This window comes from Lynx rufus, unplaced genomic scaffold (assembly GCF_022079265.1).
Source record: "Lynx rufus isolate CCGP_SWC_20201006 ecotype Redwood Valley unplaced genomic scaffold, mLynRuf1.p SCAF_2, whole genome shotgun sequence".
NCBI classification, from domain to species: Eukaryota; Metazoa; Chordata; class Mammalia; order Carnivora; family Felidae; genus Lynx; species Lynx rufus.
This window is the reverse complement of record NW_025814834.1, coordinates 171,367,094-171,394,176: the sequence shown is the minus strand read 5'-3', so window position 1 is coordinate 171,394,176 and position 27,083 is coordinate 171,367,094. Positions and strand designations below refer to the sequence as shown.

At 36.8% G+C, this 27,083-nt stretch overlaps 2 protein-coding genes across 3 annotated transcripts in view; one reads left to right on the top strand and one right to left on the bottom strand.

Moving 5' to 3' along the window:
- Positions 1 to 432: 432 nt before the first annotated feature.
- USP1 (ubiquitin specific peptidase 1) lies at positions 433 to 14,123 on the top strand. Of its 2 annotated transcripts, none has more exons than XM_047083925.1 (9): positions 433 to 1,125; positions 3,333 to 3,571; positions 5,032 to 5,152; positions 5,907 to 6,011; positions 6,553 to 6,713; positions 7,882 to 8,246; positions 9,262 to 9,432; positions 10,099 to 10,300; positions 11,330 to 14,123. In XM_047083925.1, exons 2-9 carry the CDS (start codon positions 3,402 to 3,404, stop codon positions 12,060 to 12,062), a joined length of 2,028 nt encoding a protein of 675 aa, XP_046939881.1. In that variant the 5' UTR covers positions 433 to 1,125; positions 3,333 to 3,401; the 3' UTR covers positions 12,063 to 14,123. The 2 variants fall into 2 exon arrangements, with proteins under 2 accessions (XP_046939881.1, XP_046939880.1); XM_047083924.1 differs by having other exon boundaries at positions 436 to 1,125; positions 7,882 to 8,573.
- A 480-nt stretch (positions 14,124 to 14,603) lies between these two features.
- The window catches only part of DOCK7 (dedicator of cytokinesis 7), a 225,709-nt gene continuing 213,229 nt past the window's right edge, over positions 14,604 to 27,083 (bottom strand). The window contains exons 47-48 of the mRNA XM_047085104.1: positions 18,490 to 18,657; positions 14,604 to 15,413 (exon numbers count right to left, since the gene is read on the bottom strand). Of these exons, the coding sequence (XP_046941060.1) occupies positions 15,371 to 15,413; positions 18,490 to 18,657 (211 nt within the window). The 3' untranslated portion in view covers positions 14,604 to 15,370. The remainder of the gene's footprint in view (positions 15,414 to 18,489; positions 18,658 to 27,083) is intronic.

Below are 27,083 nucleotides of genomic sequence, written 5' to 3'. Positions count from 1 at the left end.
GGGACTTATTGTGAGGGCCTCACTCCGGAAACCGCACCCGCGGAGGCGTCCCACCGTCAAGGATTCACAAAACGCGGAGCGAGATTTAACAGTCGGCAGCGAAAGCGCGCACTCGAACGCCAATGAGAGCGGAAGGAGTGGACCGCTCCTGAAGGGTACTCTGCATATCCAGCAATGATTGGTGGAGTCCTCCTGTCTTCTTTTTGGTATTGGCTAGACTTCCTCCGCCCACCCACTTGCTTTTGTCTAGGTACTTCTGATTGGCTCCTTCAGCGTGGTGGTGGGGGGACAAGGTTTGGGGGATTGCTCATCGCAGATTGGTGGATTTGAGCACCTAGCGTCGTCTTCCCGAGGAAGGAGTCCGTCCCATCTTCTCTCTGTCCCGTCTCCCGACCCGTACGCCTTTCCTCAACTCGCGCGCACGAATGGTTAAAAAAAAAAAAAAAAAAAAAAAAAAGGGTGTGAGGCTCGAGCCCGCCAGCCAGGCCTCCAGCACCTAGCGCGCGCCCTCAGCGAGGACCCGCGCGAGCTGCCCCTGACGCTGCCTGCGCTGTTTGAAACTGCAGAACCCGTTAGGATCTTGGGAAAACTACCGTTCCAGCTGGTTCCGGACCCCGTGCGTGGCAGGGGGGCGAGTGGCGGTCGCGAGGCGGCTCTTGCCTTTCGCGTCCCTGCAGCGTGGAGACTAGAACCGGCACTTTCGAAGGACGCCACCTCCAATCGCAGTGCTGGCGCGGGCGGAGGCTAAAACACGGGGGTCCTGAAACTGAGGAAAACGCGCCAAGTTCCCCTCGGTGGTGGAGTGGGAAAGACCCTAGCGGTTCAGGCGCTTGGCGAGCGGGACTACTTCTGGCGCGCCTCGCCATCCCGGGGCGGGGGAGGGCGGGGGCGGGCGCCGCTCCGGGGATGTAGTTGGTGCCGGCGCAGGGCAGGACCGAGCGGCAGCCCGGGTTCCCGCTCTTGAGAGCGAATGGTCACTCCCCTGCGGGGAGGGCAATCCGGGCAGCTTTCCCTTGGGTCGGGGCCCCCGCGGGCTCGGGGCAGGGGCTCACCTGTCGCACCCACATACATCCCGGCTGGACTCGGGGCGTCACCGCCGCGGACCGTGCTTTGGGCCATGACCAGGTAAGGAGGGCCTGGGGAGGAGAGGCCGGTGCCTGGGCGCCGAGACAAGTTCGGCCGGCCCCCAAGGGGGTCGCCCTAGGACCCCGGCGTCGGATCCGCGGGGGGGTGGGGGGGGGAGACGCCGGGACCGCTTCGCTGCTGCGCCCTTGCGGAGCTGCCAGTCGAGCTCTCTGGGCACCGGTGGCAGGGAGGGGCGCCCCTCCTGTCGCCGCGGGGACACGGGGAGGCAGGTGCGGGCTGGGCGTCAATAGGCCAGTTCCGCGGGCGAGGGTCCCGGAGCTGCGGTGCGGGCCGGAGTCGCCACCGACCAGCCTCCCGCAGGACCCAGGGCTGTGTCTGACCGGCACGGATGGCAGCACAGCCTCGCCTTTTCACTTTTCGTTCCTAGAGGTGCGGCGTAGGGAGAGCATGTTGTCCGGTGTCGGGAATTGCTAAATTTTATCGCGCACTGTAACTTAATTTTTCCATAAGTATTTAGAAAGCCACGTGTTTTTAAGCCTTTGTCGAGGATGTTATCCTTGTTTTACGTTTTTCGTGAAAAACTGGCATTGAGTCCTGTCGTCTTATAAAGGGAAGAACTTGAAACTAGTGGGACTGAATGTTCATATTGTCATTTGTTCAAGAGTATCTAATGTTCGATTTATTGTGTTTTCTGTGACATTTGATTTAGACTTCTAGGAGAAACGTTTTAGTTTTTCCAGTAATAAAGCCAGGAGTAAGAAATGGTGTAAGATACGGCATCTGGTAAAAATGTGGTATTTTCAGCAACGTTAAATGGTTAGTGATTTGAGGGAGCCAGGAGGGTTTAATTGCTTAGGATCTATCCGTTATTTCAACTGCTTGGTCGTTTTTTCTTCTGCTTATTTAAGTCCGGTTACTACTCTGTGTCTTAGAGAATCCACTTTACATCATTTATAAGAATTGGCTCCCAAGAAAAATCTTTTACGAGAATCGTTAATGCTTAGAGATCCCTGACAACTTCGCGTAGACTGGTTTATCGTTCGTGATAGCTTTCCATCAGTAGCAATAAGTGGCTAGAAGGGTAAATTGAGTTGGGGAGGGGGATGGGGAAATTGGTCAACTTTGCAGTTACTCCTGAGTTGAGTCTCAAAAGTGTGGTTTCACAACCGAGTTCAATGTTGCGAATTCCCAGATCAGAGATAGTGGAGTGAAATGCTTGTTAGTAAAGATGGAGTTTGAATTTTGTTAGTTTCTCTGTTCATCCTATTACTGTGTCTGTATTGAAATCATTGCTGAGGTTTTGTACTCTAATACCCCAGATAATTCCCTCCCCCCTCCCCCCGATATCTTAAGAAAATAGGACGTGTGTATAAAATAAATACCACAAATACTGCTGGGGGGGTTTTCATCCAAAAGTTTTAACAGTGAAAAAAGTTTAAAAAACGTAAATCTTTTTTTCTACTCAAGGGAGCATTTAACAAAATTTATAGTTTAAAAGAAGTTTTGGAAAATCAGTATATTGTGTCTAGTCAGTAACAGTTTGGTAGCACAAAGTGCAGCAGTTCTTTGCACCATTTTCTCAACTTTGCATCTTTTATTACTTTTCACTCAAAAGTTTAGGTATAATTGAAAATCAGATCTATGCCTTTGCTTGTATCCAAATTATATTTTTTTTATTGGAGTATAGTTGACACAATGTTACATTAGTTTCTGGTGTACAACATAGTGACTTGTGCAAGTTACATTTTATATAAGCTTTTTTAGAGACTATTTCATGTATTCATATTAATAACTAGAAAAGGCTTTGGAGGGAGGACTCCTTCACTTCCAGCACTCTTAATTTCCCATTCATCCCTTTCTTTTTTACCTCGTGCTTTAGAATTAGAGATGGTTGTTGCTCAATGTTTTCCGAATGAATAAATTAAAATAAAAATTAACTTCTTAGTCAATACTGCTTTATCGTAGGTCTACTCAAATGGGGGTATTTTGTGGTGTGACCCTTAATCTCATAGGCTAATAAATAATAAAAGTTCAGTATCTGATATTTTTGTTTAAGAAAGCTAAGGACAAATGACAAGCTCCTTCGTTTAAGCAATAAACATTGAGTGCCTGTTATTGATCAAGCATTGGGTTTTCAAATGTGAAGATCTAATTGGTACCATTCCTTGGTAAATTTTCAAAATTTAATGGTCTTACTGCCTACAGCTGATAATTGAAAATAATGAAACCTTTTCTGTGATTAACAGATATGATTGGTGATTACAACATCCTTGTATAAGTTAATTCTTGTCAACTCCTTGGGATTTGAAGAGAAAATGCCTGGTGTCATACCTAGTGAAAGTAATGGGCTTTCAAAAGGTAGCCCATCCAAAAAAAATAGACTTTCCTTGAAGTTTTTTCAAAAAAAGGAAACTAAGAGAGCCTTGGATTTCACAGATTCTCAAGAAAATGAAGAAAAGGCTTCTGAATATAGAGGATCTGAAATGTATGTATCTTAAGTATATTTTGGTACTTTTAAAATTCCGTATCAGTGAAGAAGCAGTGAACTTTGATACCTCCATTCTGATCTGATAGTCTATGGAGGCAAAAACACACAGCAGTGAGACAAACCTAGCAGTGTATAGTAGAAACAGCAAAACTGTAAATAATCGTCAAAAAAAGGGGGGGGCGGGGGGGCGCCTGGGTGGCTCAGTCGGTTAGGCATCCGACTTCGGCTCAGGTCATGATCTCACAGTGCATGGTGCATAGTGCACGAGTTCGAGCCCCGTGTGTCGGGCTCTGTGCTGACAGCTCAGAGCCTGGAGCCTGCTTTGGATGCTGTGTCTCCCTCTCTCTCTGCTCCTTCCCCATTCATGCTCTGTCTCTGTCTCTCAAAAATAAATGTTAAAAAATTTAGAAACCGCAAAACTGGCTGGCTCAGCACAGGATCACATCCATAATGTTAACCTGTTTACATTGATGGTCAGCCAGTTAGATTGACTTGGAGAAATATTTGTTGGCTAAAATTATTTTTCAATTTAAACTTATTTGTAATGTAACGCATTCTGTGTAAGGGTAAAGAAATAACGTGATTTTGGGTTTTTTTTTTTTTTTTTTGGTTCAGAAGACCTGACAACCTAGTGTATGAATTATCAAACCTATTGGTATGTAGTTGCCAGTAAGATAAAAATAAATCTTTTGGTGCAAATCCTTTAGTGATTGAAATCTGAACAAAATGGAATACTTACATATAGTTGTTGTAATTAGAGTCTATACTAGCTTGCTATTCAACAAATAGGTACACAGCTATATGACTAAAATGGGTTTGGTCCCATGTGTAATTTCCTAATATTTCCCAGTAATCAGTTTAGGAGATGTGAACCTTATGTTTACCAGCATTCATGCCTATAAACACTTTGAGGTGCCAGGTTAGTAGCTAGCTGCTATAAAATAAAAATTCTGTGAGGACCTACTATTTGTTAAAATAAGGTAAAAGAATAACTTGAACAATTCGTTTTAAAGTGAAGGACAACTGTGTAATTCTCTTTATCTACTCTTTCCTTTTACCAGAACCTGACCTCTTAGGTGGTGCATCCTCTCCTAGATATTGTCATAGCTTATTTCCAGGTTTCTGTTCAGTTAGACTGCTTTTAAAAATTATGTAGGTTTAACTCATCACAGTACCAGTCCCTCAATTTTCTACTCTCTAAAATGGGATTAATAGCTCAGGATGGAATTGAGGCTTGTTGTGTATAATGGTTTTAAAGTGTTTATAAAACTTTTATTCTGAGTATGTAGCAATTTTTGCACCTGTATAGATTTCTTAGAAAAGTGTCACCTGAATAAAATCCATATCTCAGTTCATACAATTTTTGGGAAAAGACTATATCTAAGGAAGTGTTCGTTCCACTTTGTTTCTTTAAGATACTATACTTCATAATACCTCTCTCTGCTTATATTTTACAGTGATCAAGTTGTTCCTGCAGCACAGTCCTCACCTATAAACTGTGAGAAGAGAGAAAACTTGTTACCATTTGTGGGACTGAATAATCTCGGCAATACTTGTTATCTTAACAGTATACTTCAGGTAAGTTGAGGATTTTGCTATATAATAAAGCTTTAGTAGGCAAAGCATGATGTAACATTTAATGTTTGAGAATTTCAGAGTGGAGTATTTTAATTGTCCATATGGTCTTTGCCTTTGACTGTAAATGAACTAGAATGGACTAAAGTAATGATTCTAAATTGCATGTTACCAGCTTCCTTTGGGGTAGGAGAAAGTAATAAATAAAATTGGGCTAGCAAAATTGAATTGACATTGGTTAACTGGAAGATGACAAATTCTTGGTTTTTCTGCCTTATTCCTAGTACTGTGGTGATGTGTATTTTAACCTTTGGAACTCTGTTTTATATTGTACTCTTAGAACCCTGCGTCCTGGCAATATGTGCCCGGGCTCACTGCTTTGCTGCCAGTGAGGGAAGACAGTGAGCTACTATGATGAAATACAAAACAATTTTTGACACAGTATTAATTTCAGAATTTTAACTAATGCACATTTAAAAATGCTCTACAGGGGTGCCTGGGTGGCTCAGTCAGTTGTCTGACTTTGGGTCAGGTCATGATCTTGCGGTTCTTGAGTTCAAGCCCCACGTCGGGGTCTGTGCTGACAGCTCAGATTCTATGTTTCCTTCTGTCCCTCCTTCCCCTTTTCGCACACTCTCTCTCAAATAAAAATTTTGAAAAAATTTTTAAAATGCTCTACAAAAAACATAGTACTTTAATGGTTTTAGTTACATTGTTGTTTGTTCAGTAAACACTCAGACAGTCTTACTTTTTATAGGTATTATATTTTTGTCCTGGTTTTAAATCTGGAGTGAAGCACTTATTTAACATTATTTCAAGGAAGAAAGAAGCCCTGAAAGATGAAGCCAATCAAAAAGATAAGGTAAAAATAAAAGAACAGAAAATATATAAAAAGTAAAGTAATGGAAATAAACTTGCTTAGAAATTAAAAAGTAATAGAAACACAGGATTTGGGAGGAGGATAACAGACTAGTTCTCTGAAATGGAATTTCTTAGTATCCTGTGTTTTTAAGAAAGGCAATTTTTCCATTCTTGTAGGTTAGCTAACTAGGTTGTCATCTTTTACAGTGTCTTCTCTTGCCCTCTAATTTATTGCTTACCAATAAACATTGTATATCACAGTCAGTTTATCATGCCCTTGTATCTCCTGTTATTTATGTATTGTGTTTTCAAATTCACTCACAACCTTTGATTTACACAGTCAGAAAACCATTATCTTCCCTGTAATTGAAAATAATCAAAAACTCAAAATTGTTTAAAGTTTGTATACCTCTATAGAATTAGTGTTAGAATGAAATTAAATTTAGCAAAGCTAGTATTGTCTAGTGAAACACAAGAAAAGGGGAAGGTACTTAATTTGTTCATAAATAAAAATAATGGTTTGTGTGTTTCTTTCTTGACAGGGAAATTGTAAAGAAGATTCTTTGGCAAGTTATGAACTCATATGCAGTTTACAGTCCTTGATCATTTCAGTTGAACAGCTTCAGGCTAGCTTTCTCTTAAATCCAGAGAAATACACTGATGAACTTGCTACTCAGCCAAGGCGACTGCTTAACACACTCAGGTATTGTGCCTGTAATTTTAGGATTCCAACTTAGTAGCTTACTGCTTTCTTTGGGGGAGAGTGATATGGGAATAAATAGGGGGAGTGAAGGGCCAGGAAAATAGAAACTACAGATCCTATACTCACTGGTATCCCAGAGGCTCTGGAAATTAGAAATCTTTTTGTAAGTTTGGTACTAAATTCATTAGATGTGAATTGGTATGAGGCTATTAATAGTCTTTGTTCATTTTTATTTATAATGTGAATACTCACACATTTTTAAATAGGAATAGTAATATGTTTAATTATGGGATACTGCCCCTTGGGTTAAAATAAATTTATTACATGCCATATGTATTTTTTTAATCTGAAAATTAGTGAATTCTCAGATTTGGTCCTAAGAGATTTCAGATTAGGAATTGTAGGTTTTTAGTCAAAATATATTATGCATAAGAACTATAAATGCCAAATATTCCAGTTTTCTTGTATGTGTTTGCGTAACTATTAGTTCACTGGATTAGATTTTTTTTGTATTGTCTTAAATGAAACATTATCCAATATATAAATAGCCTTACCTAATGTTACAGGGTAAATCTTAAAACTAAATAACTTTTTAAAGAATAGACCTAGGTGAGGGGTGCCTGGCTTAGTTGGTAGAGCACGTGACTCGATCTCAGAGTTGTAAGTTCAAGCCCCACATTGGGTGTAGAGATTACTTAACAGTAAAAAAAAAAAATAGACCTAGGTGTAATTGTTATACGTTTGTTAATGGGCAGTATAGCATGGTGGCCAACAGCAGGTTTGAGTCCTGGCTTTGCATCTCTTTGACCTTGGGCAAGCTACCTTATCTGTAAAATCATGGTGATACAGTACTTACCTTATAGGGTTATTGTGAGAATTATGTTCTACATCTAATATAAAAAGCATCTTGAATAAACCCTGGTACATGGTAAACTATACAAATACTAGCTGTTACTAGTATTTGTGATAATGAATATGAGGTAAAATTTGTTTTTATTTTTAATTACAAGTTTAGGTAAGAAGTTTCAAATTAGTTGAATAAATGTTTTCAGGTTTTTAAAATAATTTGATACCCCTGTAAATGAATTAATTTCTCTATAGAAAGGATGTGTTTTTTATATTCTATCTTGAAAACTAGAATAGATGAAATGGAAATTTTTATTTATAGGGAACTCAACCCTATGTATGAAGGATATCTACAGCATGATGCACAGGAAGTATTACAGTGTATTTTGGGAAACATTCAAGAAACATGCCAACTCCTAAAAAAAGAAGAAGTAAAAAATGTGGTAGAATTATCTACTAAGGTAGAAGAAAAATCTCATCAGAAGGAGGAAATGAGTGGTATTAACACCACAGAGATGGACAGTATGAGGCATTCTGAAGACTATAAAGAAAAACTCACAAAAGGAAATGGGAAAAGAAAAAATGACATTGAATTTGGTAACATAAAGAAAAAAATTAAAGCCTCTAAGGAACACCAGTCACTGGAAGAGAACCAGAGACAAACCAGATCAAAAAGGAAAGCTACAGGTGATACATTAGAGATTCCTTCTAAAATAATCCCCAAGTATGTTTCTGAAAATGAAAGTTCAAGACCCTCACAAAAGAAATCAAGAGTTAAAATAAATTGGTTAAAGCCTGCAACTAAGCAACCCAGCATTCTTTCTAAATTCTGTAGTCTGGGGAAAATAACAACAAACCAGGGATCCAAAGGACAGTCGAAAGAAAATGAATATGATCTTGAAGAGGACTTGGGGAAGTGTGAAAATGAAAGCACAACTAATGGTTGTGAACTTGAATCTCCAGGGAATAATGTTAAGTCCGTTAATGTTAATGAAGTTAAGCCCATAAACAAAGGTCAGTATAATTTATTCTTAGACATTAATAGGTAGGATTAACAGCTGCAGAACTGCAGTGTTCTCTTAGATACATGTACAAGATAAATGTGGTTCAAGTTGTAAGAAAATTTTAACACTGTGAACTGTGTGGTGTTTTAACCACTGTGCTCAGATGTGTGTGTATAAATCTCACTAATCTTAAGGTAATGTTAATTTATGGTTTATAAACGAGGGGAATTCCATACATTTTAATGGAAAGAATTATTTTACCCCCTCTGTAGTACTAGACAATAAACTCATGAAAGAAATTGCATTTAATGAAATACAATTTTAGAGAACTAAGTAGTTCTACTGTAGTTGAACTGGATAGCTACCTAATTGTGTCCAACTCTCAGGGAAAATGTGTAGTATTGATGTGGTTCATGGTTTTTACCAAAAGTGTCGTACTTATTTTGGGGTTGTTTCTATAGGAGTTTCTTTGGGAAGGGACTTAAGGTGACAAAATTGTGACTTTCTTTTTTAGAGACCACAGTAATTCATCTTCAAAACGATCTTTACAGGGAATTTATGTATCATGAATAAGACACCTCTTAATGTTAATAAGCAAGTTTAGATCTAAAAGTCAGCTTTTTATTCATGATACATTTGAAACAATATTGGTTATTTGGGCTACGCTGAGCTGAAAATTTTTCCTATTTTTGTTTTAGGTGCAGAGCAAATTGGTTTTGAGCTAGTAGAGAAATTATTTCAAGGTCAGCTGGTATTAAGGACTCGTTGCTTAGAATGTGAAAGTTTAACAGAAAGAAGAGAAGATTTTCAGGACATCAGTGTGCCAGTACAAGAAGATGAGCTTTCCAAAGTAGAGGAGAGTTCTGAAAGTAAGCAAAATTGGAGTCTTGTATGGATGATGGAATAAGTAGTTTTCTTCAACAAAACACAGTCTAATAATAGCTTGTATAATTACTGGGAAAAAAAATAGTGTCTCTGGTATAATAAAATCTTTCTGCTCATATAGATTCACTTGTTAATAATTAACATTTAGAAGATTATGGTATCTTTATTTTGATGTGTAGAGTATGTTATAATGGGAAGTGAAATGCTTTATTAAGTTTTAGGTATCTCAGCCTTAGAGCTACAGAGGATATTTTTGTTCACAATATTTGAGCCAGTGTTTTGTCCAGTATAAAAGGACAAGAAGTAGGGAAACATTATGGGAAGTGATCATGAGACTGGCTTGTTCAGATATCGGAAGTTAGCCATTAAAGTGTAAACTAAAAAGTCTGTCTTAACACTGAATCAGAGACTAGGTTATCATTTTGCTGGCCCTGTCACCTAAATACTTTGTACTTGGCCAGCCAAGTATAAATATTTAAAAGATATGTGTCCTGTTGAGGATGATAAACTTAAGTTTCTGAAACTAAAATGTCTTTATTGTTTGGGAAGGATTAGTCAAATGAAATGGCATGCTAATTTTGAACATGGAACTTGTTTAATTTTTAAATGAGAGGTTTTTCATTTGTGAGTGAAAGGATTCTCTTATGTAGTTTCTCCAGAGCCAAAAACAGAAATGAAGACCCTGAGATGGGCAATTTCACAGTTTGCTTCAGTGGAGAGGATTGTAGGAGAAGATAAATATTTCTGTGAAAATTGCCATCATTATACTGAAGCCGAACGAAGTCTTTTGTTTGACAAAATGCCTGAAGTTATAACTATTCATTTGAAGTGCTTTGCTGCTAGTGGCTTGGAGTGAGTATTATAAATAAAAGCTATATGAAAAAAAATGAGCTGCTATAAGTTTTGTTCAAAATACTATAATAGTAACAAAATAGTGTAATAGCATAATATAAAGATAACCTTAGAAAAGTTTGTTACTAAGTTTACTTGTAAAAATGCATCAATATAAATCCTTTTGGTATGAATACATAGTCTAGGGTTCTTCCCACATCTTTTAATCTTCGTTCCTTACTAGATACAGTTTCAAGTTGAAGTGATTAAAGCAGGAAACAGATCTTGTATACATCAAGGTTTTTTGAGGGGTGAAAAAGGCAAAATTATATTTAAGGTAAGCCAAGAATCAAACTAGTCTTTGAAGAATTTTGATTCTTCTGTTGAAAATTCAAGTATCTTTGTGACATGTATACATGTCATTGTAGATTTTATTCCGTCCCGTATTAATGAATTGTTCGAAGTTAGCACGGGAGCCTCCAGTAGCTCTCTACACACTTTATTATTACAGAAGAAGACATACAGTGTTTTCTTTCAGTGGATTTTTTTCTTTGCTGTTTATTTTTGTTCCCCAAATCTTGGTAGAGATGGCTGTCACATTAAAATTACTCACTAAAGATTTTGAAGTTAAATGGCATTTAAAACACTGGCTTTCTCATTGTACAAAATTAGGAAAGTTAAAGGGGCACCTTGGTGGCCCAGTCGGGTAAGTTATGCATCCAACTCTTGATTTTGGCTTAGGTCATGAGCTCACAGTTTGTGAGTTTGAGCCCCATGTTGACAGGGAATCTGTCTCCCTCTCTCTCTGCCCCTCCCTCTGGTGCTATCTCATAAATAAACATTAACTTTTAAAAAATTAGGAAAGTAAATAAAAGGGAGCATGCCATATGTTCTTCATAGAAACTGCTGAATATTAGCACGTATTTCAGTATTTCTTGTGTGCACTAAACATTAAGGATTCATTCAGACTTCTACTTGGTTTCACATTTGGATGTAAAACTGAATGTGTAAAGTGGAATTGCAGAAAACTTTTTTTTTTTCCTTCCAAAGGTTTGATTGCTATGGTGGTGGACTTTCCAAGATCAACACTCCTTTACTGACACCTCTTAAACTGTCACTAGAAGAATGGAGCACAAAGCCAACCAACGACAGCTATGGGTTATTTGCAGTTGTGATGCACAGTGGCATTACCATCAGTAGTGGGCATTACACTGCTTCTGTTAAAGTCACTGACCTTAACAGTTTAGAACTAGATAAGGGAAATTTTGTGATTGACCAAATGTGTGAAATAGGTAAACCAGAACCATTGAATGAGGAGGAAGCAAGGGATGTGGTTGAAAATTATGATGAAGAAATGTCAATTAGAGTCAGTGGAAATACACAGCCAAGCAAAGTTCTGAACAAAAAAAATGTAGAAGCTATTGGACTTCTTGGAGGACAAAAGAGCAAAGCAGATTATGAGCTATACAACAAAGCATCTAATCCTGATAAAGTTGCCAATACAGCATTTGCTGAAAACAGAAATTCTGAGACTAACAGTACTAATGGGACTCATGAAGTTGATACAAACAAGGAATCCAGTGACCAAACAGGCCTTAACTTTAGTGGATTTGAGAACAAAATTTCATATGTAGTGCAAAGTTTAAAGGAGTATGAGGGAAAGTGGTTACTTTTTGATGATTCTGAAGTGAAAGTTACTGAAGAGAAGGACTTTCTGAATTCTCTTTCTCCTTCTACATCTCCTACATCTACTCCTTACTTGCTATTTTATAAGAAATTATAGGGTATTCCTTATGTATATATTAAACAGACCTGGACAAAAGCTGGTAAAGATTACATCAAAGAGTCTAGCTTATCTTTTGAAGCTATTGGATATTATTGGTCTCTCTAAAGTTTTTATATAAATAGTGAAATTTGAATTACTGAAAACCATGTTAATTTTTAGAATTCATTTCCCATAGTAGAGACTAGTGATGCATTAGCTTCTGGGAACAAACTTGTATAGGTTCTTAATTGAATTATCCAAATGGAAGCATTTAAACACTTTTGAATTCACATCTATCTTTTGTGTTTGCTTTTTAAAATAAAGTGCTTGTATTTGTATCTCCATATTTTGGAGTAATTATCTATATGATGTTTATAGGTCCTGTGGGTTTCCAGCTAAGAAGAAGAATCTCATTTCAGTACCTTTAGTTTTTTAAGTCATGAAGCCAGATCTTTAATGGGCTGTATTTAGAGGCACAAAGTCTGGAATATGTGTGTATTCACAGTAGTGTACATTTTGTGCCTTGAATCACTTTGAAAAGTGTCTCAGAAAACCTGGACAGCCAATCCCCCTTCTATCTTGAGAAGAATTTTATATGTATTTATGAAAATGATTCTGTATTCTAGTAAATCTTTTTGGGCATGGACTAATTTGTATCTCTTCATAGTCATATTCTGCACGATCTGTATATAGTATATCAAATTTAGAGGTGTGTGACCTTAAATTTAACTTTTTTTAAAAACTCGAGGTCAATAAAATTTAAACTGCTTAACAACTACATGTACAACTGCTCATATTTGTTTTGCATATTTTTTGCTATAATATAGTGGAGTTCTCTTGAGAATATGTATAATATATAGGTGTATATATACACACATACCTAGAAGAGAATAAACATGCATAATTACCTTTAATAATAGTTGGAGGTGAAGAGATTTTTCAAATAGGAGAAACTTAGTCCATCCAAGTTGTCATACTTAAAAGAGGTTTACAGTAAAAATTGTTGCATTCTTGGTTGCCCTTTAAAGTAGACATACTTTATGGAATCCGTAAGATGAGGCTTTGGGCACACACAAAAATGTGGTTAAATTTTCATTTTAAATGTATATTAAATTGGCAAATGATCAGTTACCTTATGGTTTGCCAAGACATTAAAAACCATTCTAAAAAATACACAAATACTATTAGAATAACACTTTGATACCCCCATTTCAATTACCAATAAATTAGTTACAGTTAAATCATGTCTCAACATTCTTCCACAAGATGGTGTGTTACAAAAAGTCATGGTTCTCCCCTCACTCTACATTCAGAATCACTAATGGAACTTTTTAAAAGAAACAGCCCTGAACACTACTCATAAGCTTCTGATAGAGTAGTTCTAGGACAGAGCCTGGGCCTCTCACACTCCAGAGACAGTTAATGTTAAGAACTACTGGTACGAGTTCTTGATATGAGAACGTTGTATTTTAAGAAAACTGAAGTATATGGAAGGTTGGGATGTGTTCAGTATCGTATCAGTGTTCTTGGAGGAAGTCTCTTCTTCAATCAGAAAATAGTGTTGCATGACAGTTAAATCATAGGAATTTTAGGGTTCTTGATAACTGTCACTGAGATTCATGTGAAACACTTTAAACTCTTCCATAATATAACTTAATGAGAAATGACCTACAGGTTATTTAATATTCTTTCCCTTATGTATACCTCCCCCTTGCCCTAAAGATGAGAGTATTTGTTACCTTAGTTTTAACGAATTTCCATTCTTGACTCCTGGGCTTTACTTATTGTGCATGTGGATCCTCTGTCCTCCAATGTATTTCTGAGGTTATGCCTTTCTGACTCCTTTAGTTCACAACCCTTTTGGTCCAACACTGTTGACTCATCTGAAAAATCTTTTTGTGATTCAGGCTTTGAATTGGTGTAGACAAGATGAATGTGACATAATATTGCCAGTTATAAAGGTAAACTGGAGAAAGGATGTCAACCATCTCCTATGCTCTCAGGAGAAGTAGACATTTTTTGAGCTCTTGTTTCAACATCAACTAAAGAATAAAGGCACTGTATTTGATCAGTTTTTAAGTGATTCGTGTCAATGGTCTATGGATCAAAGGGATAGATTTAAAATGTCTTTCTGTAAGATATATAACGACACAAAGAAAAACACGTTGTTCAAAACATTCCTCAGAAAATCATTAATTGGTAGTTTCTTGGATAAACCTGGCAAGTAATTGAAAATAAATATTCTACAAAAAAATTTTTGCCTTAGTTTTTCATGTCCTATATTTTAAATTAGTTCTTAATTTAACTAAAACTGCTAATTTTACTTTTTACATATACTTTGTAAAATCTATACAAGTGTTAAAAAATATAACTTCTCATTCATCTGGTAGATTAAAATCAAACACTAGCTCTCTGTCATTTTTATGGTGATCTAAGACAGCTTTAAAGCAGATTTCTGACTTACCAGTATAGCTCACTAAACTCATGAAAAGACCAGCTTGTTTATCTGCAACACAGGAATCTCCCATGTTAATTGCTGAGAGTCATGAAGTGCATACTTCTATCAGATTGAGGATTAAAGATTTACTGTCACTGGTAGCAGCTATCCCAGTTTTTAATCATTTATTTACAGACAAAAGTTTCATCAGAGAAACTTATTTCTGCAATTTGTTCTAAATCCCTTTTTTGAGTATCTAAATGGAAAATAACTTAGAAACCAGTTTTAAAATTTCACAAACCACTTATCAATATGTGTCTCTACCCATCCATTTATTTAACTTGGGGCTCTTTGGCCTATAAAAGGTCAATTTCATTTCATTTTTACTTTGCTAGTTTTGGAACAAGTTCTTGTATCAACTCAAGATTCTCTGCTTTTGTCAACAAAAATTTTTGAAGTCTCAGTAAAATTAGTGTAAACGTTCACATATTTAATAGTACCTTTAAAATAAGCATTACTACATTTAAAATGGTTCCAAAATGAATCTATAAATGGTAATAATATAAATTAAAAAATACAAACTTAAAGTAAATAAATTTAACATTAGCTATGGTATAAATAATAGTAAATGTATAGTGAGTCATTACTTTTGAGTCTTTAAAAAAAGATAACAGCATATTACCAGAACATGAGAAACCATGGCCATGATTCTCAAACTTCAGTGATCTACATTTGATAATGTTTTGGCCACTGCATTCTTCAATGAGTAGTAAATTAATGCTAGAATTTCCAAGTCCCAAGTCTTGTCTTTCAGTAGATCTTAACTTCTTTCCACACTCAATGTTGAATACATGGCTCTTTTCAAATGAGTAAGACAAGTGCATTTATTTCAAAGATCCATTTTGCGCAGGCTCATCCGACTGAAGGAATCTCTGGAGAGAAAATGAAAGGATACAAGTAAACGATTTTAGTATATTCCTTTAAAATATGCTTTATGGTACTTCTTTCTGCCAGAGTTACCGCAAAGTTTTATCATCCAAAACTTAAAAATGTTTTTTTTGGCCAAGGTTTTTTTTTTTTTTTTTTTTTTTTAATGTTTATTTTTGAGAGAGACAGCACAAGTGAGGGAGGGACAGAGAGAGACACACAGAACCCGAAGCAGTCTCCAGGCTTTGAGCTGTCAGCCCCCTGTGGGGTTCCAGCCCACCAACCCTAAGACCTGAGCCGAAGTCAGACACTTAACTGACTGAGCCATCCAGGTGCCCTTGTCATCAAAGTTAACTTTCAAGTTACTTGTTCATCCTATACATTTCTGCCTTATATATTCTAATTTATAAACACTGCTACAAAGTATATTACAGTAACCACTTTGCCAAATCCACTGATCTTTATTCGTTTTTCCAATAAGTGTATTAGATATTGTGATAAGACAGGAACTAATGGGAGAGATTTCAGAAAAAGATTTGGGATTATTAAAAGGGAAAAAGGGCAGGTGTTTCTTATTTAAAATGTTAAATTCCAAGAATTCAGTGGTTCTTAAACTTCTGGGTTTTTAGGTCTTTACACTTAAAAATCGAGGGTTGTTTATGTGGGTTCTAAATTGATATTTACCGTATTAGAAATTAAAATTAAGAAAATTTTAAATTATTACAAGATAACCCATTACATGTTACTATAAATAGCATTGTTTATTAAAAATAATGTAAGAAAGTTAGAAGAATGGCATTCTTCTAATGTCTGGCTTATTAAAAGGCTAGATTTTCATATCTGCTTCTGCATTCAATCTTTTACAATATCACATTGCATGTAGTCTCTGGAAAACTCCACTATACTCATGAAAGAATGAGAGTGAAAAAAGTATTTGTTACTAATATGAAATTAGTTTTGATTTAGGAACCTCAAAGCATCTCAGGAACCCACCCCCTTCTTTGTGTTCTAGATCACACTTTGGGAACCACTATCTTAATATCTTTTAAGCCTACTGCACAATAATGTTCCAGATTCTGTTAATCAGCAAAATAAATTCAAGTTCTATGGAAATGCTATTTTCTAAGTTCTGAAGAAATTAAGAGTGAAGAGAATATTCTTCAATACCTCTTAATGTATTTTATCTGAAACTGGTTTCTTTTGTTTATCCTTCCTGCCATCAGGGTTTACCCTGAGGCTTACGATCTCCATGAAAGAAGAGGGCAGGTACAAAAAGATCATGTTCAGCTTTGAATCTCAAAGCTTGGTTGTTTGGTTCTGTGGAAAATAGCAGTCTTGAAAGGTAGACACTGCTCACCACACCAGCATCCCCAAAAAGCGTCCCCCCCACCCCCGCAAAACTGCCTGCAAACATTTAAAAAAGCTTGGGGGACTGACCATAATAGATGGCAGAGGAAGGCAAAACTCAGGATTATGGTGTGAAGGGGAAAGCTCCTTCAGATAGAAAGGACACAATGTTTCCACTGAAATGGGCTACAGATCTGAAGAAATCAAGACTAGCCTTAGCAAATGGCATGACTATGTGAGGGACCCAGCACCCTCTTCCCAGGACCTTACACCGAGGAGTTTAAGAATAGTTGACGTGGGTCGAGGCAACAAGAAGGCAACAATTCCAAAAAGATGGGGGCTGGGGGCTGGGGGGAGCACAAAGTAAAGGGGACTGGTGTTGCTTCCCACTAAGAATTTCAAGAGGAAACAGATCAGTATAAGATGGTGGATGCAAAATATATTTTGCCAGAGATAGGATTTTAAGAAGGCCGGCTTTGGATCCTCTGTCCCCCATCCCCTCCCCGGCCCTCCCACGCTTTCTTTCTCTCTCTCTCTCAAATAAATAAAAACTTTAAAAAGACACCCCCCCCCCCCCCCCCGCCGTCTTCCTCTGTTATTGTAGAGCTACAACAATGCTCCATGTCAGGGACATGACATGCAGGCACTTAGTAGACATTCTTTGATTTTTTTTTTCCAGAGGTCTAGATGTAAAAATATATTAGATCACTGAAGAACAGGGACAAATTCCCAGATGATCAAATAGCCAGTTTGACTTAGCTGTATATATTTATACCAAAACATTGTTTTCACATAAGCAACTTCAGAGGCCTTCCAGATATTAATTTATTAAGTACAGTTTAAGAGCTTTACTGTTATCAGTTCAAAGAAAAGGGTGGTCATGTACTGATGCCACAATAATTCAATGGTTGTATGTATATTTGGATTTCAAAAGGCAAAACAAGGACAGTTAACATGCCATGTCCAGAATTCAGGTGCTAAAAAAGTAAAATGTTAAAGCACTACATGCCTAAAATTTAATTTCCATTAACAACCTCTTAAAGGTAGGTATTATTTGTCACAATTTGTGGAGAAAAATACCCTCTCAATATTCCATGGGGTCACCTGTTTTAAAGATAATTTTTTAAATTTATTTTTGAGAGAGAGAGAGAGAGAGAGAGAGAGAGCGAGCGAGCATGAGCGGGTGAGGGCAGAGACAGAGACAGAACCTGAAGTAGGCTCCAGGCTCTGAACTATCAGCACAGAGCCTGACACGGGGCTCGAACTCATGAACCATGAGATCATGACCTGAGCTGAAGTCAGATGCTTAACCAACTGAGCCACCCAGGTGCCCCAGGTCACCAGTTCTAATATAACCTAGAAGAACATACTGTATACTATTTACTGTTAGGGCTGAGGAAAATTAATTACCCAGTTCCTGCACATTCTACTTAATTCTCCCATAAAAATAACAAAGTGTAACAGGACTTTAAAAGAAATAGTCTTAGGAGGTCAGACTTAGATGTTGTATCTTGGTTAGTATGTGTGCCTAACACAACTTTATTATTCTCAAATTACAGAACTGACTTCTATTATGAGGGTTATTCACAATAGGCTACTTTAGCTTGTTAGGTCTCAAGAGACAATATCTGAAACCATGTAATAAAGTTACACTAATTCATTATTATTAAAACAATTCAAGCAGATTTCATTTTCCTGAAGATATCCAAAATAATAGAAAATAAATAAGCATACCTGTGGCAGGTGACAGGTAATACTGCCTTGTATAACTGAGGGATCTTTCGGTTTATCAGAGGCTGTAAGGCCTCTTTAAGGCGATGATAGTTTCTCTCCAGTTCCCTTTGATACTCCTTTTGATCTGGCCCAATTAAGCTCTTATTTTTTCTTAATGCATCCTCACACCTAGGAAAAACAGTGTGTTATCAAAAGATTTCTTCTGGCATAGTTTGAGGGCTTGATGCTATTATACATATTCGCCATGATGAGGTCAGTTTTTCAGTTGAATATTAAATATCCTCTCTTGCTTTGGGTTTAAGGCAGGGAACAGATGATCAACTAGAGTTCTTTTTTTTTTTCTTACCATTTTATTTATTTTTTTAATTTACATCCAAATTAGTTAGCATACAGTGCAACAATGATTTTAGGAGTATCAACGTGAGTTCTTTTAAACTCTACCATTCAGTTTTCATTTAATTGAAAATTATATATTTCTTAATGTTAAATCTTAAGTCATTTTTCTCCACATCACCGCTAGACTAAAAGCTCTTTAAGGGATTCAACCCCCCTCATTTATGTAGCAACAATGGCTTCTGGCACCATGGTTTGACAATATTCAAATAACTTTCTTAAATGAATAGTTCTTGATAATAATCCTTTGTCCAGTTTATTTTAGATATTTAAGAAAACGTATCTGGACCCTAACATATCAATATAGTAGGATGTTAAACAATGTACACATATCAATACTGGCAGAATTGTAGCTAAGTGATGTTTCAGAGGAGAATGTGTAGCTTCAAATGCTTATATATTTTTTTAAAAAAAGCTAAAAGGGAAGAGTTAAGAAACTCAAAAAAAAAAAAAACAAAAAAAAAACAACAAACCCAGAACAAACTCAAAGTCAACTCACAATCCGCCCACACAGAAAACAACCTGCAAATTCTACTAAACATCCTAAGGATAGACAATTCCACTGTAACAATTATTCTACAGTAGAGAGGGGGAAAAGACGTTATTTCTGAGAAGAGTTTCCAACTCCCGTTTCAAGGCTGGGATATCAAAACCTAATTGGGACTCTAAAGGAAAAAGTGTAATCTCACCCATAAACACAGCTGCAAAACTCCTGAACAAGACAACAGGGAACTATTCTTCTAATATGTCACACATCCGAGCTCCCTACACTCCTTTGATAAAAATTTTAAGTTTGTCATGATGAAAATGCAGCATAACAAATAGGTGGGAACTTCTTTAACCTAAGTATCTACAAAAAAAAACCTGAAGAAAACACTATACTCGATGGTGAACATTCTTTCCTTTTAGATCAGGAACAGGAAAGTGATACTATTCAACATAGTACTGGAGGTCCTAAACATTACTGTGAAAAGAGAAAAAAAGATTCTTTTTAGAATTAACAAGTGAGTTTGGCAATATCCTCATGTAAAACTATAAAATTCAACCGCACTCTGTATACCAGCAAACATAATATAATTCTAACGATACCATTCACAAAAGCATAAAAGTGTGAAATACCAAGAAATAAAACAAGATACAGAAGGCCTCTACAGAAAATTAAAATATTAAGAAAACAAAAGAGAACTATATCATATTTATGGACTGGAAAGAGTCTGGTTATAATAAAGAAGTTCAACTCTGTCAACTTATCTACAGACTCAGATTATTAGTTTGGGGGGAGAGGGTGGTAGTGGGAATAATTTGATTTTCTAATCTACATCAAAAGGAAAAGAGCCAAAAATAGTCCTTGAACAAAAAATGAGAGAAACTGCTCTGCCAGATATCAAAGTTTATCGCAAAGCTGCAGTAATTAAGACAGCATGATACTGGCTCAAGGAGACAGAAACAAAACTGTGTAAGATAATAAAGTGCACACCAAAATGAGCACCTAATTTATGATAATACCGCAAAGCAGGAGAGAAAGGGCAATCTTTGAAATAGTGGTGCTGTGTCAACTAGGTATCCATATGGAAAAGAAATCTGACCCCAATTCATGCCATATTTAATAAGTGGTATTGAGAATTATCAATTATTATGGACAAAAATCAAACTAATCCCACCATGAACCATACTCAAAACTCAACCGCAAGTGGATTTTTTTTTTTTTTTTCAACGTTTATCTATTTTTGGGACAGAGAGAGACAGAGCATGAACGGGGGAGGGGCAGAGAGAGAGGGAGACACAGAGTCGGAAACAGGCTCCAGGCTCTGAGCCATCAGCCCAGAGCCCGACGCGGGGCTCGAACTCACGGACCGCGAGATCGTGACCTGGCTGAAGTCGGACGCTTAACCGACTGCGCCACCCAGGCGCCCCTGGATTTTTTTTTAAAAAGTAAAAAGCCTTTTTTGCTTTCTTCCCCTTTGTTTAACCTATATTGAGTTTTAGAGATCCCATTAAATTGGGTTTTAGAAGTTAATACAGAATACTATGGACTCAGTGGAAACGTAATTTCTTAAGACACAACAAGCAACAGTCATAAGGAAAAGACTGAATCCTTTAGCTACATTAAATTTAAGAACTAATGTTTATTTTTTAAAAAAGGGGGTGCTAAACCCTAAATTCAGAGAAGATATTTGTGATACTTAACAAATGATAAAATATTATATATCCAGATTATATAAATACTCAGAAATCAGTAAGGAAAAGAATCCAATAGGAAAATGGAACATGTAACTTTACAGACAGGAAAGGGAAATGGCTAACAAACACACAACAAGATATTCAACCTCTTTGAAAAAGAGAAGTGCAAATTTAATCCATAATCACATATTATTTCACACTAAATTGGTAAAAGTCAAACTGCCAGACAGTAAGTAGCGGTGAAGTTATATAGCAACAGGAACGCTCAAACGCTACTGGTGAGATTTAATTTTGGCTTACTTTGTTTTTATTTTTTAAGTTGTTAAAAGTTTTTGATTTTAATTCCAGTGTAGTTAACATACAGTGTTCTATTAGTCTCAAGTGTACAACATAGTGATTGGACATAGTCTAAACATTACTCAGTGCTGATCATGGTAAATGTACTGTTTAATCCTCCTCCCCTCTGGTAGCCATCAGTTGGTTCTTTATTATTAAGAGTCTGATTTTTGGTCTGCCTATCTTTTTTTTCCCTTTTGCTCGTTTTGTTCCTTAAATCCCACATGAGTGAAATCACATGTATTTGTCTTTCTGACTTATTTTCACTCGGCATTATATCTCTAGCTCCATTTGTGTTGTAAGTGGCAAGCTTTCTTTTTTATTCCATTGTAAAATACTCCATTGTATGTATACACCATGTCTTGTTTATCCACTTATATCGATGGACACTTGGGCCGCTTCCATAATTTGGCTATTGTGAATAATGCTGCAATAAAAATGTATCTCTTTGAATCAGTGTTTTTGTATCTTCGGGGTAAATACCCAGTAGTGCAATTATTAGACCTTAAGGTAGTTCTACTTTTAATTTTTTGAGGAATCTCCATACTGTTTTCCACAATGGTTGCACCAATTTGTAGTCCCAGATTGTGCGAGAGTTCCCTTTTTTCCACATCATGGCCAACGCCTTTTTTTTTTTTTTTCCATTCTGAAAGGTGTAAAGTGATACCTCATTGTAGTTTTGATTTGCATTTCCCTGATGGTAAGTGATGATCAACATCTTTTCATGTGTCAGTTGGCCATCTGGAGGTCTTCTTTGGTGAAATGTCTGTTTATGTGTTCTGTCCATTTTTAAATTGGATTTGTTTTTTGGGGTACTGAGTTTTATTAGCTCTTTATACATTTTAGATACTAACCCTTTATCAGATATGTCACTTGCAAATATCTTCTCCCATTCGTAGGTTGCCTATTAGTTTTTGTTGATTGTCTCCTTCACTGTGCAGAAGCTTTTAATTTTAATGTAGTCCCAGTAGCTTACTTTTGCTTTTATTCCCCTTGCTTCAGGAGACATATGTAGAAAAATGCTGCCATGACCGATGTCAAAGAAATCACTGCCTGTACTCTCTTCTAGGATTTATATGGTTTCAGGTCTCACATTTAGGCCTTTAGTCCATTTTGAGTTTATTTTTGTGTATGGTGAAAAGTGGTCTAGTTTCATTCTTTCACATGTAGCTGTCCAATTATCCCAACATCATTTGTTAAAGAGACTTTCCCATTGCATATCCTTTCCTCCTTTGTCAAAGATTAATTGACCATATAATTGTGAATTTATTCTGGGTTTTCTATTCTGTTCCGTTGATCTATGTTGTTTACTTTTGTGCCAGTCGCATTCTGTTCTGATTACTAGAGCTTTGTAATATAACTTAAGTCTGGAATTGTGATACCTCCAGTTTTTTCTTTTTCAAGATTGCTTTGACTATTTCAGGTCTTTCATGGTTCCATACAGATTTTAGAATTATTTGTTCTAAAGTTCTGAGGAAAATGCTGTTGGTTGGGGCGCCTGGGTGGCTCAGTCGGTTAGGCGGCCGACTTCGGCTCAGGTCATGATCTCGCGGTCCGTGAGTTCTAGCCCCGCGTCGGGCTCTGTGCTGACAGCTCAGAGCCTGGAGCCTGTTTCAGATTCTGTGTCTCCCTCTCTCTGACCCTCCCCTGTTCATGCTCTGTCTCTCCCTGTCTCAAAAATAAATAAACGTTAAAAAAAAAATTTATAAAAAAAAATGCTGTTGGCAAGGCGCCTGGCTGGCTCAGTTGGAAGAGTGAGCAACTCTTGATCTTGAGATTGTGAGTTCACGCCCTATGCTGGGTATAGAGATTACTTAAATAAATTTTTTTTTTTCAACGTTTATTTATTTTTGGGACAGAGAGAGACAGAGCATGAACGGGGGAGGGGCAGAGAGAGAGGGAGACACAGAATCGGAAACAGGCTCCAGGCTCTGAGCCATCAGCCCAGAGCCTGACGCGGGGCTCGAACTCACGGACCGCGAGATCGTGACCTGGCTGAAGTCGGACGCTTAACCGACTGCGCCACCCAGGCGCCCCGAGATTACTTAAATAAAAACACCGTAAAAAAGAAAGAAAAACGTTGGTATTTTGACAGAGATTGCATTAAATCTGTAGAATGCTTTGGGTAGCAATTTTGTTCTTCCAATCCATGAGCACTCCATCTTTCCATTTCTTTATGTCATCTTCAATTTCTTTCATCACTGTTTTACAGATTTTTAAAAAATGCTTATTTTGAGACAGCACACACAAGCAGGGGAGGGGCAGACAGAAAGGAAGAGAGAGAGAATCCCAAGCAAGCCCCGTGCTGCCGGTGGAGAGCCTGATGAGGGGCTTGATCCCATGAACTGAGACCAGAGCTGAAATCAAGAGTTGGACACTTAATGGACAGAGACACCCAGCTGCCCCAGTATTTTATAGTTTTCAGAGTACAGGTCTTTCAACTCTTTGGTTTATTCCTAAGTATTTTATTATTTTGGGTGCAACTGTGAATGGGCTTTCTCAATTTCTCTTTCTGCTGCTTCATTATTAATGTATAAAAATGCAAGAGATTTCTGTCCATTGATTTCTTACCCTACAACTTTACTGAATTATCAGTTCTAGTAGTTTTTTGGTGGAGTCTTTAGGGTTTTCTATATATAGTATTATGTCATCTGCAAATAGTAAAAGATTTACTTCTCCCTTGCCAATTTGGATGCCTTTTATTTCTTTCTGTTGTCAGAATGCTATGGCTAGGACTTCCAGTACTATGTTGAATAGAGAGTGGACATCCTTGTCTTGTTCCTGATCTTAGATGAAAAGCTCTCCAGTTTATCCCCATTGAGTATGATGTATGCTGTGGGTTTTTCATATATGGCCTTTATTATGTTATGTTCATTCCCTCTAGACCTACCTTGTAGAAAGTTTTTATCATGAATGGATGTTGTACTTTGTTAAATACTTTCTCTGCCATCTATTTTTTTTTATTTTGTTAATGTTTATTTTTATTTATTTTTTTTTTGAGAGAGAGAGAGAGAGCAGGTGAGGGGCAGAGTGAGAAGGAGATACAGAATCTGAAACAGGCTCCAGGCTCTGAACTGTCAGCACAGAGCCTGATGTGGGGCTCGAACTCACAAAATGCGAATTCATGACCTGAGCTGAAGTTGGATACTTAACCAGCTGAGCTTCCCAGGCACCCCTCTCTGCCATCTATGAAATGATGATATGGTTTTTATCCTTTTCCTTATTGATGTGATGTATCATGTTGATTGACTTGTGAATAGTGAGCCAACTTTGCACCCCAGGAATAAATCCCACTTGATTGCAGTGAATGACTTTTTAAAACATATTGTTGGATTCATTTTGCTAGTATTTTGTTGAGGATTTTTGCATCTATGTTCATCAGAGATACTGGCTTGCAGTTCTCTTTTTTTGTGGTGTCTTTATCTGGATTTGGTATCAGGGTAATATTGGCCTCATAGAATGAATTTGGAAGTTTTCCTTCCTCTTCTAGTTTTTGGAATTGTTTGAGAAGAATAGGTATTAAATGTTTGGTAGAATTCGCCCGTGAAGCTGTCCAATCCTAGGCTTTTGTTTGTTGGGAGTTTTTTGATTATGGATTCAATTTCGTTGCTGGTAACCAGTCTATTCAAATTTTCTATTTCTTCTTGCTTCAGTTTTGGTAGTTTATAGGTTTCTAGGAATTTATTTCTTCTATGTTGTCCAATTTGTTGGCATATAATTTTTTGTAGTATTCTCCTGCAATTTTGTTGTTGTTTTGTTTTGAGAGAGAGAGAAAGCACATGAGCAGAGAAGTATTGTTTATACTTCTGTGGTGTTGGTTGTTATTTATCCTCTTTCATTTGTGATTTTGCTTATTTAAGTTCCTGCACGTGCACTCTCTCTCTCTCTATGAGTCTGGTTAGAAGTTTATCAATTCTGTTGATCTTTTCAAAGAACTAGCTCCTGCTTTCCCTGACTATTCTATTGTTTTTTTGTTGTTGTTTTTTTGGTTTTTTTTTTTTTAGTTTCTATATCATTTATCTCTGCTCTAATCTTTATTATTTCCTTCCTTCTGCTGGTTTGGGGCTTTGTTCTTTTTCTGGCTCCTTTATGTGTAATGGCTTACACACTTTGGAAAAAAGTGGCATTATCTGGTTGAGGTTGAACCTATGAACCAACAACACTACTCTTAGGTATATAACTCCTAGAAAATCTGTTGTCAATTCAGAAAAAGAAGGATATTTGAATATTACTCTTTGTAACAAAAACAAAACAAAAACACAGGTAACTACCAAATATACACCAACACAAAAATGAATAAATCGTGGTATATTCACACAATGTAATATATAAAAATAAAGTAAATTTAGGTGTATCTCACAAACTTTGAAAACAGCAAGTCACAGAAAAATTATATTCACTGTCCATTTATATAAAAATATGCAAAATGAAAGTGTATTATTAAAGGATACATTAATTTATGAGAAACCATAAAGACAATAAAGGAAATAATAAATATGAAATTCATGACAGTGGTTACCTCTAAAGGAAAGTAGAGATGCTATCAGAAAAGAACATATGAGGAGGTGATCTCAAAGCAATGATAATGTTATTTCTTAAGCAGGGTGGGTAGGAACATGATTTTTTTTTCTCCCTGTTCTTTAATAACAAGTGTTATAAATATTATATTAAATCCATTTAAGATTTAATGAAAATTAGTTTTAAAATATAAATCCCAAAATATAAGAAGTAAACACATGCAAAAGTGTTCACTGGTTTTAGGAATAAAAGAATGCAAACGAAAGTACCATTTAAACTGATTAACAAGAGATACCCTACCTAAATGGCATTACTTAAAGCTAGGTGTGCTGAGATTAGTACACTTGCATACTTGGCACTGTTTGATACTTAGAAACTTTTTGCAATGCATGATGTATTAAGGGCTCGTAAAAATGTTCGTGTACTTTGGCTTAGTCATTTCATGCTTAAAATAGTATGGAGGCTCCTCAGAAAATTAAAAACAGAAATACCATTTGATCCAATAATCCCACTACTGGGTATTTACCCAAAGTAAATGAAAACATTTAATTTAAAAAGATATATACACCCCTATGTTTATTGCAGCATTATTTACATTAGCCAAGATATGGAAGCAACCTAAGTGTCCACTGATAGATGAATGGATAAGGAAGATATGGTATTTACAAACAATGGAACATTACACAGCCATGAAAAGCATGTAATCTTGCCATCTGTGACAACATGGATGGACTCAGAGATATTATGCTAGGTGAAATAAGTCATACAAAGAAAGACAATGATATGACTTCACTTACATGTCGAATCTAAAAAACAAATGAACAACAACAACAAAAGAGCAGAATCAGATCTAAGTGCAGTAGGAAGATGGGCAAAACGGGTGAAGGAGAGTATGAGGTACAGGCTTCCAGATACGGAATGAATATGCCACAGGCACAAAAGGCACAGAGAATGGCATAGAGAACATAGTCAATGATACTGTAACAGCATTGTATGGTGACAGACGGTAGCTACACTTGTAGAGAACACAGCATAAGGTATAGGAAATCACCATGTTGTATACCTGAAACTAACGAAACATTGTGTCGACTATAATAAAAAATATTTTAAAAAATCCAACACACTTGATAACTACATCACGCTTAAATTCAACTTAAATTCAAACA